Here is a 13,480-nt window from a genome sequence, read left to right as displayed (position 1 = left end):
GGTCTATGGACCTGACACACAGACACACACAGACACACACAGACACACACAGACACACACAGACACACACAGACACACACAGACACACACACACTCTTGCCACCTATTTAAAGGACATACATTTATTCCTAGAAGCACTATATCAGTGATATTTTGTGTAACTCTCTAACTATATCAAGACTACAACTGACGTATGATTTGCTGTTAAGACACTTAAAAACCTCATTGTTAAATACTACTGAAAAGTCCAAGTCTGGAAACCTGTACTCAAGCCATTTTCTATTTACACTACATGGACAAAAGTTTTGCATACCTGCCATAAGATTCTTATGTGAGGGCAATTCGTTCCGAAGGTGTTCAGTAGGTGTAGGAAAGCCTTTCCCTTTGAATTACCATCCTTCACCACTAGGGGAAGATTCACAGTTCACCATTCATGATCTACACTGGTTCGCCTTTCCACTACATCCTCAGGAGTTTTAAGGGATGGAAGAACTGGCCACTCTGATTAAGCTTCTAGTGCGAACGATGGGCCTTGCCTAGACCTGTTTTAATCGTCGGCCGTGTTTCTATGCGAGTCTAAGTATCGCCATTCATGACGATCAGTTAGGTCTTAGATTTCCGCTATCCTGGTCCCTACGAAGACTTTGAAACTGCAAGATTCAGATCTTATCCATGAAAGAACTGTGGTCGAATCAAACCATAGGACAACTTGGCTGATCTCCAGAGTGAGTTCATTTTTGAGCACTTTTGATAGTTGTGCACCAATAAGTGCTGTAAGGAAGGTTGAGGTCAGAGCTCTATAACAGACAGCTCAATATCTTCCAATCGATGTAAACTCTATCTTCACAGAGCTGGCTTTTTGCGCTGATTATGCTGGAAAAATCTTTGGATCTTCTAGTTCATTTAAAAAGAAAACCTAATGCTACCACATCCAAAAACATCCTATACTTTTGTGTGCATCCAACTATGTGGTAGCAATTTAAGGAAAACAAATCGCATATGGCTGGAAAGGCCAGGTGTCTCAATGCACCTTATAGTGTATATCTGAAGAAATGGCAACCTCTCTCTAAATACACCTAACATTCTACACATAAATACTGCCATATCTTTTCGAATTAAATTGCTCGATAAGTGCAAACCTCTCAGCCCCAAGCATCACCGTGGATATTTTAAACCCACCGTCAAAAGCCTGTTTAAAATATAAAAGCACTATATACTCGTTCCAGTTTTAAAGAGTGCTCTTTGTAGGCAAATGTCTACCTGTTTCGAATGGTACATACTGTATATTCTAGTACGAAAGGTGTCATTAAACACACAATCTTCAGTCTCACATTGTTAAACTGCACCTCGGGAACCAGTTGAGTTATAGCCTGTGGTGAGTTTCTGGGCAGTTCGGCAGAACATTACTTAAAGGCAAACATTTATATTTACATAGATAAATAGCATTTAATTGAGGCATGACATGTGAGATAAGTCACTCCTTTAAACACAGATACTATACGTTACTTTACATTAAGTCGGCTAGAAAAAGTCAACAACAACGAATTACTATATATATATATATATATATATATATATATATATATATATATATATATATATACACACATACACACACACACACCATACACACACACACACACACACACACACACACACACACACACACACACACACACAGCTGAGGGGTTAAGAGGAGCCCAGGATTGGCAGCGCTGTTAAGGCTGAGATTTCAAACACATGTTCTGACCTTCTATTATAAACTTCTATGAACCTTTACAAGATGTAGCTATGAACAAATAAACGTTTTTCATTATTTACATTTTAAATAAATTCAAAAGTCTCAATAGTAACAAATCACTGTTTGTTTATGCGTGGCAATAATTCCAGTTGATAGATTCCAGTGAAAAAACCTGGTCCGTAAGAAACTGACATGTAAATGTAATAATAATCCAGTAAATAAAAAAAGTACATTTTCATTCATTAATTAGGTAAAGATTGTAATCATCTGCGTATTTTGCAGTATAAGAGGAATAAAACACTTCGGAGCATGGTGTTATAGCAAAAGAATGCTAGTGAATTGATTATCGTCTTCTAAATCCTATTCTGCTGTGTTATATATTGATTATTAAGCATGAAAAAATTGCAATTTGCACATACAAATAAAGCAAATGGCTAGTATATAGTATAGTATATAGTATATAGCTAGTGATTAAGTGAGTTTTAATGACTCAGTCTAAGAAAGCACAACTGCAGTTACACATAATGACTTCTGATAACAAAATTTGGACTATTGAAATGTTAAGCTGAAATATTCAACAAATTGCACTGGTCTCAAATACATCATCTCTCCATGATATATCACATTTACAGTATGTGTAAATGCTGAACCCTGCGAGCCAACTAGCCAATGCAACTTCTTCATCTTCCCACACTTATCTTAAATCTTACTCGTTTTTCCTCAGTCTCTCATGTATACATGTTTATACACTACAGAGACAAAAGTATTGGGATGCCTGACTTTTCCAGCCATTTGGGGTTCTTTCTCAAACTGTTTCCCTTTATTCAAACTAGGAGACCCAAATCTGTTCCAGCATGACAGTGCACAATGCGAGCTCCATGAAGATATGGTTTACATCGGTTGGATTGAAAGATTTCGTTATAGAGCTATTAAAAAACTTTAACAAATCTCCACAAGCCCACTGTAAAATCTTGAAGAACATCTTCCCAAACAAATTAAGATTATTCTCAGCATGTGGGGACTAAATGTATAATGGAATGTGTGACAAGCATATAGAATCTCATAGAAACACAATTGCTTCAAGATGAAGCTTAATAGACAGTCAGTTGTTTCTGCGTTGTAAGATGAGCTTGGTTTATAAGAGTAGATTATCGATTGGCTATCTTTAACATCGCCAATGAAACTCAATTCCTCCTGTGAAACACACTGGAGCACATTATAGCCAAGGACTGTACAGAACAAGACTTTTTGCTATTGTTATGTCAATCTCTAGTAAAAAACATTCCAATTGGCTGCTCCTTATTAAAACTATAAACATGAATAAAGGTGTTGAAGTCATCTGTTATATTAACGGCTAGCTACAATGTACAATTGGGTTCAAATCAGAGCTCTATAACAGACCACCCTTCCAACCCATGTAAATCAAATCTTCATTTAGCTGGCTTTGAGTACACTGGCATTGTCATGCTGGCACAGGTTTAGGTCAAAACAGTACCTCAAACCTTTTTTTTTTTTTTAACAGTTTAGGGGGAAACCACATATAGTCCATACACTGTATTTTACAATAATAACTAATAAGGAAGTACTATATGAACAAAAGTATTAGATCACCTGACCTTTCCTGCCATATGTGGTTCTTCTCCAAACTGTTACCACAAAGCTGGAGGCACTTAATTAAATCGGATGTTTTTTGGATGCGGTATAATCAAATTTGGCGTTCACTTGAACTTGGAAATCCAAACCTGTTCCAGCATGGCAATGTCCCAGTGCACATAGCCAGCTTCATGAAGATATGGTTGACATTGTTTGGAGAGGAAGATCTCAAGTGGCGTGCTATAGAGCTCTGATCTATAAGCGCAATTCTAAGCGCAAACTGGTACTAAATGTGGAATGTGATGCTCAAAAAGCACAGGTGTCTACAAACTATTGGCAAATGTGTTCTATATACTTTGGACACACACTTGAGAAGAACAAAACACAGAAATACAATAGAGTGCCTACATCTTCAGTGATTTGCTTAAATGAATGAGGTCATTCATTTCCAATGTCAGAATATGCACAACAATGCTTAATAAACCATTTCCTTGCTTATAATTGCTGTGCATTTTCCATTTGGTTTTGGTTTGGTAGGCAGGTGCTGCAACCCGCTTGCACAACACACTCGATATTGCAAAATATCGTCACCCTGGTGGGAGGAGGTTACCGAGGTAGGCAGCATTTTTTTAAGCTGTGCATGTGTTTCTCAGATATGAGTTCAAATTTGAATATACTGTATACTGTAAGAACGATGTCGGATTGATTTTTGGAATCTGATTAATAAAAAGGTGTCAATTAATACTCAATTAGAGCAGTTCTGAAAAGTGCTGACTCCACCAGAAATCCCAGGATTGTACTTTGCACTTAAGCTAAGTAGCAATTTACAAGGGACTTGTATGGTAGACACTCCACATATACATTACAATTGTTGACATGGTGGTTTTCTTAAGAAGTCTCTAGTGTCAGCCATATGTAACTCTCTGATGAAAAAGTCTCTCAACTGGTGCAAGAAAAAAATTTTTCGCTATCATTTGGAGATCACAAACACAAAGCATGATGATGTCAAAGAAGTCTATGATGGGTGACAAGAAACTCAAAACTAGAAAATTGCCTGTGTTTTTCTGTGTGGGTGGGTAAAGTTTCAACTTGATGATCATACCTCGGATTTACATCTTAAGCTACAATAACGTGATGGTCTACACTTTCTGACCTGTCAATCATAGTAACACAAACCGATCATCAGAGGGTTGAGATCATGAGAGGGTTCCTGTTTTCTTTAGGACAAAAAGGGGAAAACTGTTTATAACTGTCTGAGATCCTCCAGAACTGCTCGACTGGCACCACCTTCTTTAAAAATGAGAAGTAAGTATACTTTAAAGCTCTTCTCTGTTCTGGCCCCGAGGTGGTGGAATTAACTTCCTCTAGATGTCCGTACAGCGGAGTCGCTGGCTATCTTCAAGCGACGGTTGAAGACCTTCCCTGTTCCTGAAACACTTTCCAAGTTTGCTTTGTAGAATTCATGAGTTATATTTATAGGAAGTTTGTAATGTAGTGTACCAGTGTAGATTTATTCATTGCTAGAGATTCAAAGCACTTCTGTACGTCACTCTGGACAATGGCGTCTGCTAAATGCCGCAAATGTAAATGTAAATGTTATAACTGCTATAATGTAAGAGGTACAGTAACATTTGAGGTAACACAGCTTGTTAAATGAATCAAACATGTCAGATAGTGTAAGAGGAAAAAAATACTTTGGAACATGGATATAAAGAATAACGCATCACACCAGCCAGTCATTAATTATTTTTTTATATCAGCATATCCCATTGTATTTTATTACTTACTTATTACTGATATATTTGCTAAATAGAAATGATCTACAGTACTTACTATAGACAATGCATTAACTATAATATGTATGAATATTTAATATATAGTTTGTTCAATACAAAATTTCATGCAGGCTATTAAAGCTGATAAAGATTGATGCTCATTTGTGTCAATGCTTACTGACAGTTTAATCATTTTACAAGCTCATGCAGCTGTCACTGCATGATGAAGTCCAACCCTACTGAGCAGTGCTTCATCAGGCTAGTAAAATGTCTTAGTAATATCCATGCATTGCCAGAAAAGCAGTGAGCTCAGTGAACAGTGGCTATAAGGGGATAATATAAAATGATTAATGACTGGGTGGAAGCAGTGAAACTCTAATTCAAACATTAAAAGACTAAACCCAAGGGGTTATAAATCAGAGTTTCAGACAGAATGGAGCCGTGGGCGACAAGCGCTAATAAAAGGAATATGGACCCTGTGTGTCAGCAGATTGAGGGTTAAACTGTAGAGTCGCTAAATATAAAACATGGAGTATGCAGTTCCTCAGGTTACACCTGACACGGGTAAGGATACTGAGTGCTGCTTAACGTTTAGAGAACTGGGGAACACCACATACACACCAATAGTCTGGGTTGAGTTTCCTACTTCTAGGGTGTGTCTATATCAAGCATTACATCATTAAAGAGACAGAGAGAAAGCGAGAGAGAGGCCTTGAACCCTGTGATTAGGTTTTCATTGTTACACTACTCTTAACCACTGCACTGAAATTAATATGACACTGTGGATAGATGGATAGATGGATAGATAGACTGAAATTAATCAATTAAATACAATAAAATAAATATCCAACCAGCCAACCAACGAACCAGCCAATACACTGATCTATTAACCACTACAGCCAAAAATATATACCGTTTCCTATTACAGAGTGAAGTGGTGATGTAATTGGAAGCATTGCTCTCTCATGTAGTTCAGACAGTACACACACATGTATATATACATAAACACATATATACAACAGTATATATATTTATTTTTGTGTGCATTAGCACCTGAAGATATCTGTTGTATCCTGTAGTATTTGTACTCTCATGCATACCTTGAGCACTGAAGTCTAAATAGTCAACCTTTGCCCTTTTAAGCACAAGTCTAAATGCCTGAATATGTGTACAAGCTAAATATTTACTTCCTATTTTGTCGATACAGCATAAGGTTTATCTGTGTAACTGTATGTATTAAATGACTCAGGATTTCACTGTGCTTCTGATCACCATCACTGTACCCCAAAACATCGTTTATCTGCTATTAATAGACATTCACTGCAACCCAGATGAGTCTCGAGTCTGGTTCCTTTCAAGATTTCTTCCTTATGCCATCTCGGAAAGCTTTTCCTTGCCAGAGTCGCTACCGGCTTGCTCATCAGGGACAAATTTACACTTATGAAGAACATCATTTTCATTTTTATCACCACATTATCTGTGTAAAGTTGCTTTAAAACAATGTTCATTGTTAAAAGCGCTATACAAATAAAAATGAATTGACATGGCAAGTTACTTTATATACACTATATAGACAAAAGTTTATATATTTTTGTCTATACTGTAAAATATGATATTTCCCCAAATATGTCTGTGGATGAGGTAGAATTAAATTTTCCCTTCACTTGAACTGAGTATAATAAAATAAACTCAGAATGATAACATCATCAATTGAACTTGGAAACCCAAACCTGTCCCAGTGCACAATTCCAGTTTGTTGGAGCATGGGCATGGTTTGGAAAGGAAGATCTTGAGTGACCTGCTATAGAGCTCTGATCTAGGTACTGATGTAGGTGAGGAGGCCAATTCATCCCAAAGGTTTTATTGGCCTCCTCACGTACATCAGTACCTAGCTTTACTAAGGCCTGTGTCTCTGAATGAGCACAAATCTTCACAACAACAATCCGAAATCGAGTGGAACATCTTCCTAGAAGAGTGGAGATAATTACAACAGCGAATAGCGAATAAACGTGGGGAGATATTTAAAAATACATTCAAATTTTTGGTCAGGCGTCAACAATATAGTGTCCATACATTGGTTATTCAGTCAACAATATGCTGTCTATAGAAGAGTATATTGCATAGAGTAATGTTGCCTATAATGCCTGATGGTCGATATCCCTGGAGTACAAATTATTCCTAATGGACTACTTCCCACAGCCCAGCTACCATAAATCAGAGCTACATCAATACAAGGCCTGATCCACCAATCAGATTATTATATTCCTTCGAATTTGTAATAAAACTATCGGGATAAAATTTTTGCATTGTAGCTTAGATTGAAATATGAAACTATTTTAAAACACATTTGAAATCAAGTGGTGGCAGTTGTGTTTTTTTTTGCCTTAAAAAGGCTAATCTTTCGAACATTGAAATATAAATTGAATGTGTGAAACCAAAATAAAAATTATGAAATTCCCACTATTTTTGGATCACTGAGCACTTTTGTGGTGTCATACATACTTCACAGTAGTGTTTAATAGCTCATATAAATAGTAGGCACTCTATGCTTTAAGGACTTGCAGCATTTTGGAAGTAGATATTTTTTACCTAGCATAGTAGTTTTATTGTGGAAATTCTATATACTGTATACAATACGGTATGTACAATACAAAAGCCTTAGTTGTGCTGTCTGATTTATCCCTCTATAAACATTACAGTAGAAAGGTATGAATTGTTTGCTCAACAAAATGTGCTCACAACCCTCCCCTTTAGAGTTTCCCAGCACAGCAGTAACTGAACATGAACTCATGATACTCCACATACAGAAACCCAACACTGAACAATAAAATAATATTTGTTTTTTGTTATACGATTCAAAAATCTGTTCAATTTTTCCATTTTGCTGAAAGATACTGAGTGAAAGGTTTAAAAAAATGGATAGATTAGCCATGATTTTTTTTTTTATTTACTTGATAAATTCATTGATTTTGAATCATCTACACCTGAGTATAAACCCAAAGTTGAACTCTGTTCTCAAAAGAGATTTATTCTACGTTTTATTATTATTAGAATACTATGCATTAATGTGAAATAATAATAATACATTGTTTTTACCAGATTATTATTATTTTTACTGCAATTTTAGATGCCTGGTTGTTATAAAATTTACTAAATGTCAATTTATGTACCTGAATATTGCAAAGTTAAATGAAAATCTCATTATTGTGATAGAATTTTTATATTTGCACAAATATATCCCGTGAAAAACTACAAGTCCTCATTCGCGAAAAAGCAAATGAAGCGATAAAACTTCAGATGTGTACATTTTAAATGCTTAGGTTAAAATATACACTATGTTGATCTATGAAAATGCTAAATTAGGTTTCGTGTGGCCTAATATTCCAATAATTGTAACTTATTTCCGCTGTCTGAGATAAAGGAGAACCAAACACAGAGTAGGCAGGGATTCCTGGGCTTTTTCTCAATCTTAGCACCGCCCGCTGTCCATCCTTCATGTAAGGCATCAATTCATGTAGACACTGGAAAGTGTCCAATTGGTACAACTTTGTACTGCATATCATGCACACAAGGGGCTGACATGAAAATAAAGAACTTTGATTGACTGAAGTTCCCAGTGCGTGTGGGAACTTTGAAACCCCACGGAATGAACGTTGTGTTTTGATAACAGCTCACATCATTACATCATCCACTGCTTTCACCTCCTACAACTTTTAAAAGTGCGGCTGACAACGGACTTTTATACAAAATGCCTTGTTTTTCTGGAACTTAGTGTACTACGCATCATTTTTAATGCATGTTTACTTCCTGTACGTAGCTCGTTTAGAACCACGTATGCGGTAACTCCTGCGCTGATATCCCCCAGATACTGCTGATAAAGGGGGAGTGGTGCATGTCAGTACGTGCGTGTACTCACATCTGTGTCGGGTCCTTTGTCCGCTCCGGGGCAGGAGAATGTGACGAACTCATGGCAGCGCTTGTGGACCACAAAACAGCACACTGGAAGCAGCACACACACACACACATACAAACACACAAAAACACAGTGAGTCACAATTAGGTCAGGTGGCAATTTAAAATACATTTATAAATACAGCTTCCGGAACCAAACAGGAAAAAAACGTGTGAAGTGTTCCTCTGTGACGTGAATGTAGCTTAAATATTTAATCAAACTCTTCGTTTGACTCATCAGCTTTCTTTTTCACCACCAACACCACAAACTTTAAACAATATCCTGATCCTGAGAGGAGTGTGTGATCCAGGAACTGCATGATCATTTTGTCCAGGGTTTGTATAAATGCACTAATTAGTAATTTTACTCAAACTGATTCAAGTATGTAAAGGTTATGGCATATTCACTGCAGGAAATTGAAATCTCAAAATTCTCCCAGCATACATTCTACCTCCTTGTCTTGATTGGTTTCATGTTGTTTACAGAACCCGGTGTCTCAACATTTACCTCAGAGCATAATTTGATTGGTACATATTCTATTCGAACTTTAACTGCACAGTAAAGGTGCATTTGTAAAAACGTTTTTGTCACTGAATTATACACTGTATACAATTATCATTATAATTGGGAAGTAGCCTTTAACCCTCTCTGCTCCAGGGGTGTTGAATCGTGGATGACCCTCACCCTGACCCCAGCTTTCAAAACAGTTGGGATATGCAAAGAATGAATTGCACTGTGCTCTAATGTATATGTGACAAATAATAGCATCTTTCTTTCTTTTTTATTAGCAAATGAGTATAAACTCTCTAGTATAAACTACGTATTCTCGGAGCTATCGTGCTAAACCGTAAAACTTAAGAACTGTCTGCTTTTTCCGTAACCAGAATCAGCCACATGGAGAAAACCATTTCGCTTTTCAGGTGCTTTTGTATCCCAAATTGCTGTCTGATAGGAAAAAGGATTGACGTTAAATTAGAAAGTTTCTTTCTATTTATAACATTGCGTGTCACAAGGTCATGGCTGGTTCTCCAGCTGGATCCTTATTAAATATGTGGAATTTTTCATGTTCATCCTGTGCCTGTGAGTATGAAGGTAGGTAGATTGGTTGACTCAAAAATGAAGTGTGTGTGTGAATGTTTGATGCCCTGAGAGAGTGCATTCTCATATCCTCCAAAGTGTTCCCTAGATCGGTAATAAATTAGAACATTTTCAATAAACGCGAATAAAATTCCTACAGAACTTATTCGATGTCTCTAATGGAGTGTTTATATGCTTTTACCACTGTTATGAACACAAAAAATGGCTTCAATATGACCATATGCTAAAAGAAAGTGAACTTCTGTTTACTATGTAGTGAATTTTTAGAAGATATCTGAAGATACAAAGTTGCTTGTGTTACTTAAAAAGTCACTGGAAGAATAATTATTCATATGCTGGTACTAACTATGACCATATGAATCCAGCAGAGCATTTAAAAGTTAAAGGTGTTGTTAAAAGGTCTAAAGGCTCCTGGTGCTCTGAATTAAGCCTAATAACCTTCTGGACACCAACTGTGAGCAAGAATTTTTATTTTAATGCAAAATATTATTTCCGCAGGGAAAGATTTTCATATGACAGAAACAAATGGGATTATTTTCATATGCCGTATCCACACGTTGTAGGTCTGTGTTGTTTTGTTTATACCACAGTGATGTGGCATTGATTACAATGCTCAACATAAAAAGAACATATTGTTCATTTTAATGGTTTTAAAGTTAGATGTAGAACTTGTCCTAGTGGTCCTAGTTTGTTTTCCATCTTCCTTTTCAATTTCCATGTAAATGTACATGTAAATGTTAAGTTCATGTAAAGCATCACCATTACACACTCTCTCTCTCTCTCTCTCTCTCTCTCTCTCTCTCTCTCTCTCTCTCTCTCTCTCTATCTCTCTCTCTCTCTCTCTCTCTCTCTCTCTCTCTCTCTCACTCTTTCTCACGGACAAGTCAAAACTGCATAGCAACAGCAAATAGCAAGTAGCTGATTGGCCATTAGATGATGGAAAGCTTTTTGTGGTAATGATTTAGCTGATTCAAATCAATTCAATTTCATTTGTATAGCACTTAATAGTCAATTTGTATAGCACTTAACAATGGTCATTGTCCCAAAGCACATTTACACAATAAAGCAGATAAATTTCAGCATCAAAAATTTGTCCTCCCTGTAAGATCCCTAATGAGCGAGCTAGTGGAGACATGCATGATGTGATTAGAAAAAACCTTGAGAAGCCTGAAAAATAAAACTGTTTAGTTCCTGTACTGAAGGCTAATTCATAATCTACAGGAATTATGCAAACTAGCATAGGACACAAAATTCATAAAATTAGCTTTATACATGTATAAAAAAAGAAGTACCTCACACATGGTAAATACAAGGTAATAAAGCAATTCTTAACTAATAATAATAATTGTAAAAACCTACATCTTAACAATTTATTACATCACACACCACCTACCCATCAGCAAAACTACTTGCTTTCAAGTTAACAAGCTAAGAAGTTTAGTCACATGTTATGTTATGCAGCATAGCTAGAAACATATTAACTGACTAGCATGGCTGTTAGTGATCCTTTATTCTGGCTATATGGTTTAAACAGTCCAAGTGACTTGTTATGACCTCCTCCAGATCTTCCTACACTTAATTAATGGCTCAGGTGACATTGAGCTGCCTTCATTTATTTTTTTTTATCAATGCTTATTAAGTTTACGTTTTCCTCACAGCAGCTACGAGATAACAGGGACATCTCTGTCACTCATCCTTTATGGAATAATACAATACTTCATTTTCTTGAAGCGTACCACTTCAAAAGAGAAAAAGTGACAGACAAAGCTCATGGGGGATGAACATGTCTATGTGCTGAAAATGAAAGATTTCAAAAATAGCTCTTATTCAGTACGCAATTCCTTCTGGACTTCTTTTCACCCCTTTTTTCACACGCATGGAACATATAACATGAATGCATTCTTATGCCCTGGAACCTTAAAAAATATATTCTAAAAGTAAGTTTCGTTTGTTAAAAAAAAAAAAAAAAAAAAAAAGAAGAAGGAAAAGCAAAGCCATACCTTTTTATTAACCTTACCTAATAACTAATGACTTAATTGGCACATTAGAATTGAAAGCTACAAAAAAAATTATTTAAAAAAAGTATATATATTATATATAATATTTTTCAGAAAAAAACCATACAGACAAACATTCACTTTACGGACTTTCACAGATATGAACAAACCTGTCCTCAATCTGAAATTTGTTCGGAGTAAAAAAAATAAAAAAAAATGTTGTTACTTAATACAAAATATTGTATACAGTATTTCCATTATTTCGATTTGTTTTAGTATATTCTATTGTTTTTTTGATAGTATTTATAGCTCTTACATCATTAGAAGATATGCGTAAACAGTAACAAACACAGTAACAACTTGCGAAAAATTCATGGTACGAACAATCATTCGGATCGTAACTACTCATTACAAATGTGCTGAGGTAAAAAGCATCTCAGAAACCACACCAATGAAGCAGATGAGCTAAAATGCGAGAGATGCATACCGGGTTTCCACACCAGTCTACCAAAAACAGGAATCTGAGGTGACAGCGGGCATGGATTTATTGCAACTGGATGTCATGTATTTAATCACAAGTGTGGTAATGGTGTATACAATAAGCGAGTTATACAGTAGGATAATTCATGGTAGTAAACTTGCTAGTTCTTTCATGCCTTCTGTTACTGCATTCATACAAAAACTATACAGATTTACAGCCCAAATTTTGACATTTAATCAAAACGTTCATTTACAAATCATTTTGCTGAGACAAATTTTGCGTGTGAGGTAAACATGTGTTTATTTAGTTACATTATACATTATATTATATACATTATTTGTTAGCTACTTTAGCCTCAGAGCTCCAGTACAAATTTGGCAAAGCAACCTTCAGAAAGAAAATACATCTCGTCTGATTGACATCATTTAGAGCAAAAGAGTTAATTATCATTTTTTTCAAGAGCATTAACAACATGCTACTAAGCAACTGGACGTGTTCGGAGTTCAAACAAAAACCGGCTGCATTTTTAGCCGCCAGGAGCTTCAATTTGCTCTCTGCAGACACAACAGGCTACAATCAATCATGATAATCCAATGAGAAGCTGATCTCCATAAAAGAGAAAGAAAGAAAATGTCTTTTCCCTCCACCTGCAGGATGGAAGTATATGATTAGGCGCTATATATGAAAAGCAATAATGTACTTTTGAAATGCACGTGCTGCTATGAAAGCAGTAAATCTTAGAACATCTCATCAAGTCATGCCCTCAACTGTCTGTTTATCTTATAGAGGTTTTTTAATAGTTTCATTTTAAACCTTTATCTATTTTTTTTTTCCACAAAGAAG

At 36.0% G+C, this 13,480-nt stretch overlaps 1 protein-coding gene across 1 annotated transcript in view; it reads right to left on the bottom strand.

Moving 5' to 3' along the window:
- Positions 1-13,480, bottom strand: part of prkcaa (protein kinase C, alpha, a) — a 141,597-nt gene that overhangs the window by 81,785 nt on the left and 46,332 nt on the right. Inside the window, exon 3 of the mRNA XM_083522404.1 lies at positions 9,026-9,108. Coding sequence (XP_083378530.1) covers positions 9,026-9,108 — 83 coding nt within the window. The remainder of the gene's footprint in view (positions 1-9,025; positions 9,109-13,480) is intronic.

This window comes from Silurus aristotelis, assembly GCF_946808225.1.
Source record: "Silurus aristotelis genome assembly, chromosome: 2".
In the NCBI taxonomy this organism is placed as follows: Eukaryota; Metazoa; Chordata; class Actinopteri; order Siluriformes; family Siluridae; genus Silurus; species Silurus aristotelis.
This window is presented reverse-complemented; position numbering and strand designations above follow the sequence as displayed.